At 40.0% G+C, this 8,014-nt stretch overlaps 2 protein-coding genes across 2 annotated transcripts; both read left to right on the top strand.

Annotated features, from left to right (window-relative positions):
• The first annotated feature begins 639 nt into the window (after positions 1–639).
• Positions 640–2,100, top strand: LOC138361375 (uncharacterized). The gene has a single exon (XM_069320732.1). It carries the CDS (start codon positions 640–642, stop codon positions 2,098–2,100), a length of 1,461 nt encoding a protein of 486 aa, XP_069176833.1.
• A 4,843-nt stretch (positions 2,101–6,943) lies between these two features.
• LOC138361374 (lysozyme RrrD-like) lies at positions 6,944–7,285 on the top strand. The gene has a single exon (XM_069320731.1). The coding sequence runs from the start codon at positions 6,944–6,946 to the stop codon at positions 7,283–7,285; it is 342 nt and encodes a 113-aa protein (XP_069176832.1).
• The last annotated feature ends 729 nt before the right edge of the window (positions 7,286–8,014 follow it).

Genomic DNA, 8,014 nt, shown 5'->3' with positions numbered 1-8,014 from the left:
ACTTCTGTGCCTAATATAGCCGCATCTACATCTGGATCTATTGCAAGTTCAGCAGCACCACTTTCTGCCGAGAGTATTGGAGCAGGATTTGGTTATGGGTCTGTAAATCCTGTTGCTGGATTTCTTCCAGAGCAAATGGCTGGAAACTATATGGCAGCATCAACTGCAGTTCCTACTGCTGCTCAATCATTTAATCCATATACTGGTATGTATGATGATGTATTAAATGCTGGTGAATCATATATTGATCAAGGTTTAATTGGAAATACAAATTTTATTCCAGTAAAAAATATTGGCGCAACCGCAGAGCAAACACCCTACTTTGGCGGCAATGAAATTATTAATAATGTTGGCATTCCAGAAGAATCTTTGTGGGATAAAGTAAGTCCATATGCAAATGTCCAAAATCTATCTGGTGCTACTAGTGTATACAATGCATTCAATAAACCAACTCAATATCCGCAAGCTCATGGTGGTAACGTACAACGTGGACAAGCACCACAAGGCACAGATGTAATGGAGTTGATTAAAGCAATCAAACAGCCAGAACGTAGACGCATATCATTGATTTAGGAAAATATCATGGCAGACTTTTTAAATTTATTGGGTAGCGCTTTAGGTGCTACTCCACCATCATACATGGAAGGTCTTCTTGGCACTCAAGCTACAGAAGACTTACGTAAACGTTCAATTGGTACTGGTTTAGCTAATGCATTGATTGGTTATCTTGCTATGCCTAAAAACCAAAATCTTGGTTTAGGCCGCATTTTAGCAGGATCTGCACAAGCTGGCATTCAAGGCGCTCAAGGTGTTTATGGCCAAGCACTTGAAGACTATCAAACAAGAGCAAAGATTGAGCAAATGCAATTAGAACGTGCATTGCAAGCACAGAAATTGCGTGAACAGCAAACAATGAAAGCTCTAGCACCTAGCTTGATTAGAAACATTCCTGCAGTAACAGAGCAAGTCGATCAAGGTACATATTTTATTCCTAGACCAACTGCAGAAGGCGCTGTAGCTCCAGAATATGGTTTACAAGCAGTTCAAAAAGAACCAATCGAGCGTGTTGTAACTCCTGCTCGTAGGGAGATTGACTTTGATACATTGCAAAAGATGATGGCTGTATCTAGTGATCCATTGGCCACTCTTAAAACTTCTGCAGAACTCGTTCCTGCATTACGTAAAGCTGGTATGCTACAAACTGGCACAACTGAAAATCCATTTACGACTTGGATTGAAACATCAACAAGCCCACAAGTGAAGAAGTTGGCATCACAGTATGCCACATCATATGCAAACGGTACTATCGATGCCGAAACTGCAGATAAACGTATCGCAGACTTGGCAAAAGCAGAAGAATCATATATTAGCAGAACAGATACTGCAGCAGCACGTAAATTAGAAGCAGATCGTCAATTTGAATTGCGTCAGCAACTTGCTAATAATCAAATTTCACAAGCAGAGTTTAATCGCCAGATTGCTGAAGGTAACCTTGCCTTACGTCAACAACTTGCAGATCAAAAGAATGTTAAAACATTACCTGCTGGCGCTCTTAAGATGGAAGGCGAAAATATTGCTACTGCTTATGAATCTGCACAATTGGCTAATCAAGTAGATGCACAAATCAAGTCTATTATCTCAAATAAATTAGATTTTAGCCCAGCTAAAAATGTTGCTTTGTCAGTATCATCTGCTGCTGGTTCAACTGATCCAGAAGTTCTTGCTTACAATGATTTCCAACAGTTTAAAACAAAACTTGTTAATGATACATTGCGCCTTAACAAAGGTACTCAAACTGAAGGTGATGCTGTACGTGCAGCAAATGAGCTTACAAACGCAAGAAGCACACAAGATGTTGTTCGCTCATTGCAAAAAATTCGTGACATTAATGCTCAAGCAGTTTCAATGCAAAATCAAATTGTTAGTTCACGTAGAAAATCTGGTGGGTTGACAGAAGATCGTGGTTATCCTGCTGCTGAACAAATTCCAGTTCCAAAATTTGAACCTGTCATCTTTACAAAACAACAATATGATAAATTGCCAAAAGGTGCTGTTTATTTAGATGCCAACACTAATACTCGTAGAGTAAAAGGGGAATAATATGGGATGGGGAAACGATCCAGTATTGCAAGATGAAACAATTACTCGAACTTCAGATGGCTATCAAGTAAACGCTCCAACAGTTCCTGTAACTGCAGAAAGACTTCCAGTAGGAGCGCCAAAAACAACACCATATAGTGGAGCTGCTGAAGCTGCACGTGCTGCACTACAAGGCATTACAATGGGATTTGGCGAAGAGCTTGAAGCTGGTTTGACAGCGCCATTTTCAGAAGAAGAGTACAAAACAATTCGTGACCGCCTACGTGCGCAACAAGCACAATTTGGTAAAGATTATCCAGTATCACAAACAGCTTTAGATATTGCTGGAGGTCTAGTAGTTCCTGCTGGAGTTTTAGGTGGCGCATACAAGGCTGGTAAAGGCGCTTTTGAGATTGCTAAAACTGGCGCTAAAGCTGGCGCTATTACTGGAGCAGCTACTGGTGCTGGTGTAGCTCCAGAGGTTAGTGATATTCCAGCTTCAGCCGCTGGCTATGGTGCTACTGGAGCTGTAATTGGTGGTGTTGCTCCTACTGCTATTAATCTTGGTGGAAAATTAATTAGTAACATTATCGATGCAACTGGTTTTTCAAATGCAAACAAGGTTGCTACCCGTAAACTTCAAGAATATCTAGACAAAGAAAATCTAACTCCAGATCAAGTTAAATCTATGCTTGATGAATATCGCAGACTTGGAGTTCCTGATCCAGTTATTGCAGACATTGGCGAAAATTTACGTGGTGCAGGATATGCATCTTATATTGTTCCAAGTAAAGCAAAACACAAACAGCTCAATTTTTAGAATCACGTCAACAAGATCTTGCTAATAGTTTAGTAAAAGGACTTGAACAAAAATCTGGCGTTAAATCTGAAGGAAAGTTTGGATTTGATTACATTAATGACATTGCTACTGCACAAGAATCTGCAGCAAAGAAAGCATATCCAGAAGCATATACTAAAGATGTAACTGCAGTTCCATTTAGGAAGTATGCTGATCGTGATGTATTTGCTAAAGCATATGATGAAGCAGTAAAACGTGCTGACGTATATGGACAAAAACTACCATCACTAGATCAGATTCGTAATGCTCAATTTATTAGCACACAAATATTGCATGAAATTAAAAAAGGTCTTGATGATGTTATTGAAAAGAATACAGATGCTGTTACAGGTAAGATGACAGGTTATGGCGCTGATGTTGCTAAAGTTAAGCGTGAATTCAATGACTTAATCAAATACTATAATAAAGACTATGCGAAGGCTAATGAAAAATTTGCTGACTTTGCACGTATTAAATCTGCATATTCTGAAGGTATTGACTACATGAAAATGGAAACATCAGAAATGGTGGCAAAACTCAAGAAAATGACACCTGCAGAAAAGGAATCATTCCGTGTTGGCATGATTTCAGACATCCGTGATAAAATGTCAAAATTCAAAGGCGGCGATCCTGCTCGTCTAGTATTCAAATCTGACCGTCAAAAGGCATCATTACGCTATGCATTTGATAGTCAAGGTCAATATAATGATTTTGTACGTCAAGTTGATGCACAAAATGAACTATTAAAAACATTTAATAAAGTACGTAGAGGTTCTGAAACTCAAGAACGTTCAATGCTTACAGAAGACGTAGGTATGGCACGTGATTTGATTCAAGGAAACATAACTGGCGCTGCAATGAATATTGCTAGACGTGGAGCTGCACGTGCTGGCGGCATTACTCCAGACGTAGCAGAAATTATGCAACGTCAACTATTTACTCCAAATTCTGTAGAACAATCTCGCATTTTAGATTTACTGAAACAAAATAAACCAAAGACTGGCGCATTCCAAAATCCAGCAACTTATGGCGGTTTATTAGGCAACCTACAAGCATTAATGACAGGACAATAATATGACACCAGAAGAGCAAAAAGAGCTGCATAAAGAAGCAATCAAAGAAGCAATTTCAGAGTGGCTAGATAAACAATTTACTACGCTAGGAAAGCTAACTTTAAAAGGCATCGCATCACTTGGTCTTGCTGCATTATTCTATATTTGGGCTGCTGCTCACGGTTGGAACATTAAACTTTGAAACAATCCCTTATTAATCGCATAGCATTATGTGATAAGTGCGGTAAAGCATTCATTATGAATGTAGAAGGCGATGATACTACTTGCGATGTATGTTTAGATACTGAAGACCAAGAGTATGCAAGAGAACTTGTTCGTGAGGGAGTAATTGAATATGTCAGTTACTAAACTTAGAGGTACGCTTCAACAATACTTTGAGCATATGACAGGTAAAACTATTGAAGGTGTTGGTGTTTTTGATGGTGAACTTGTTATTGTTATAGAAGGTGGAGATGAAGTCTGTATTTTTCTAGATGATAATGGTGATTTAGCAATTCAAATTAATGAAAGACCAGCATATGATTCGTAGACTATTTTTATTTTTAATCGGCTTAATTATTGGCGGTCTTCTTGCTATTGGAGTTTCTTATGCGGATACGACAACAATCAAATATGACGGACAGCCAGTACCAAGCGCAATTGCGCCATCAATGTCAGCATTCAGTCAAGACGTTTGTGCTGTTCCTGTTGCTGGGGGAGCTAATACTGGCGTTTTCTCTATTTCTGCTGGTACTGTGCTTCTAGATCAAAACTGTGTAAAGCTAAAGTGGTCTAAATTCTTACACGATTCTGGATTGAAAGTTGCAGCAGTATCATTAGCTTGCTCTGCTGATCGTTCTATCTGGTCAGCAATGGAAATGTCAGGTTCTCCATGTCCTATTGGTGGTGCGGTAGGTGATGCAGCTCGTCAAGCATGGTATAAACTTCACCCAGAGTGGTATGAGGATCTATATGGTAAGACGTTTGTTATGCCTTTGTCTGTTTCTACTAACTTGGAGTAATGCTTATGCTTGGTACTGTTCTTACACACCTACACAAGAAGGTTACATCTCTAATCTTGTTTGTCACGACATTGATCCAACGCTTGCTGTCAAAGATTATTGGTGTCCTTACCGCAACGCAGACCCTATTTGCAGACAGTTTGACCAGCCTGTCATTCCAGTTTGCTCTGATCGCACAGAAGTCCAAAGTATTGCTTGCCCTGTACACTATTCTGGAATCATCAATCAAAGCCGCACTTACTATTGTCAAAGTGGCAGCTACACAGATTGGATCACTACTTCAAACAACTGTAGCCCAGATCCGCCAACTTGTCACACAACTACTGAACAAAGGCAAGTAGCGTGTCAAGATGGGTATACTGGATCTATAACGGAGCAACGTGTTTCATCATGCCCAGACCCGTACGGTCAACCTACTTTTGGAGCTTGGGTAGAAACAGCGAACAGTTGCGTAAAGTCGATGACAAATGCGACAAATCCTGTCAGCCCTATCAGTCCAATAAATCCAACTGTGACTGTAACGCCAATAGAACAACCAGTAGCACCAGTAGAATCGTTGCCGACTGTTACTGAAACTACTACAACTGAAGTTAAAACAGAAACAAAAACTGAAGTAAAGCAAGAAAGTTCTACTCCAGTAAAACAAGAAGAGAAACAAACTGAACAACCAAAAGCACCTGACGTACCAAAAGGTAAAGAGCTGGTAAATGGATTCGGTGTTGTTATGTCTTTGGAGATAATTAATTCTCCGATTAAATTTCAACAACAACAGCTAGAAATAGCACTCGAATATTCACAGGAGTTACCAGATGGAATTAGAGGAAATCAAGAATTCATTACCGAAATTATCTCTCAAAGCAGCGCTACTGGTGTTTTCGATATTAGCAGCAAGCGGTGGAACGATTTACGCCGTCATTACGAAGTACAACCAGATTACTGAATTAGCTGATAACTATGCGCCTTATAACGATGAGGAGCTAAAGAATGAAATTAATCGTCTTAAACTTGAGTTGGAAGGTACTAAAACTTCTCTTAATTCTGTTAAAGATGGCATGGTCGCAACTAGCAACCAATTAGTTGCAGTATCAGAAAAAGCATCTACAGCTAAAGGTGAAGCGATGGAAGCTAAAGCGGAGGCTAAAGGTACACAAAGAGAAGTAGGTGCAGCATTGTCTAGCGTTCGTGAAGAAATTAAAAGTAGTCGTGAAGAGCTAAAGGCAACTAAAGAAGGTTTAGAGGCTCGCATGAAGGCACTACAACGAGCAACGACAAATCCGTTAGGTAATTAAATCAAAAAAAGTGATATATAGGAAATAATATGTTATCTATTCTTTCAGGTCTACTTGGTATCGGTTCATCAGCGTTACCATCATTATTGCAATTCTTCCAACAAAAGGGAGATCAGAAGCATGAGATGGCTATGGCTAAACTTCAAACAGAGCGTGAAATGCAAATGGCGCAAGCTGGTTTCGCTTCACAAGAAAAGATTGAAGCTATTAAGTTAGATGAAATTGAAATGCAAACTTATGCTCAAGAGCGTGAGGCATTATATAACCATGACATGAAAATGATGGATAAGGCATCACAAGCAACGGTAGACTTGAATGCTAGAGTTCGCCCTTACATCGCATTCACTTTTGTTGGCCTTCTAGTATTTGTAGACGTAGCTGGATTAATCTGGGCTATCTATACTGGTGTTAACTTTGAAACAGCACTTGGCCTAGTATTTTCTGACGATGAGATGGCGATTGTAAGTTCAATCATTGGCTTCTACTTTGGTAGCCGTCAATGGGAGAAACATCGTGAAGGCAAGTAAAAAACTACTTGAAATGCTGAAGCATCATGAGGGCGTTCGATACAAACCTTATCAATGCCCTGCTAACCTTTGGACAATTGGCGTTGGCCATGTCTTATATGACGATCAAGCACGGATTCCTTCAAGCAAAGAAGGCATGGCTGCACGTAAGTCATACCCACTAAAACCACAAGACAATCGCACATGGAGCAAAGAAGAAGTTGACACATTATTGGCTAAGGATGTCGTACGATTTGAGCGAGGGATCGAGCGTTTTATTCCTATACAACTCACACAGGGCGAATTTGATGCTTTGGTTAGCTTTAGCTTTAATCTTGGTCTTGGTACACTTCAGCGCTCAACACTCCGTCAAGCGCTTTTGCGTGGAGATAAAAAAACGGCTATTGACAGCTTACTCAAGTATAATAAAGCTGGTGGTAAGGTCTTGAAGGGATTGGATAATCGTAGAAAAGACGAAGCCGCACTTTTCAACTCATAATTGAGGGATCATGGAAACCAAAAAACCTATCACCCACTTGGTGATACCTGACGTACAGGCTAAAGACGGAAACGATTTTACGTATTTAAAGTGTTTAGGTAAGTTCATAGTTCAGAAGCGCCCAGACACAATAATTTGCTTGGGCGATTTTGCAGACATGGAAAGTTTAAGCTCATATGACAGGGGGATGAAGTCATTTGAGGGTAGGAGTTATACAAAGGATCTTTGGGCTGCTAGGGAAGCAATGGATGCGCTTCTAGTGCCATTGTTTGAATTACAAGCAAGGCAACGCAAGAATAAAGAAAAGATTTACAAGCCAAGAATGGTTATGACACTTGGTAACCACGAAAATAGAATCAATCGTGTAATTGAAGAAGACCGTAAACTAGAAGGATTGATCTCTACAGATGAGTTACCTTATCAAGATTGGGAAGTGCATAAGTTTTTGGATGTTGTTGTTATTGATGGGATTGCCTATAGTCATTATTTCACTAGTGGCGTTATGGGTAGACCAGTTACAACAGCACAGGCGCTTCTCACAAAGAAACACATGAGCTGTTTTGCAGGTCACCAGCAGGGCAGACAAATCGCTTATGGCCATCGTGCAGACGGTCACGAAATTACAGCAATTATTTCTGGAAGTTTTTATGAGCATGATGAAGGATATTTGGGCGCTCAAGGCAACAAGCATTGGCGTGGATTCTATGTCCTACATGACGTTCACGATGG

Source organism: Procambarus clarkii, unplaced genomic scaffold (assembly GCF_040958095.1).
Source record: "Procambarus clarkii isolate CNS0578487 unplaced genomic scaffold, FALCON_Pclarkii_2.0 HiC_scaffold_331, whole genome shotgun sequence".
Classification (NCBI taxonomy): Eukaryota; Metazoa; Arthropoda; class Malacostraca; order Decapoda; family Cambaridae; genus Procambarus; species Procambarus clarkii.
This window is presented reverse-complemented; position numbering and strand designations above follow the sequence as displayed.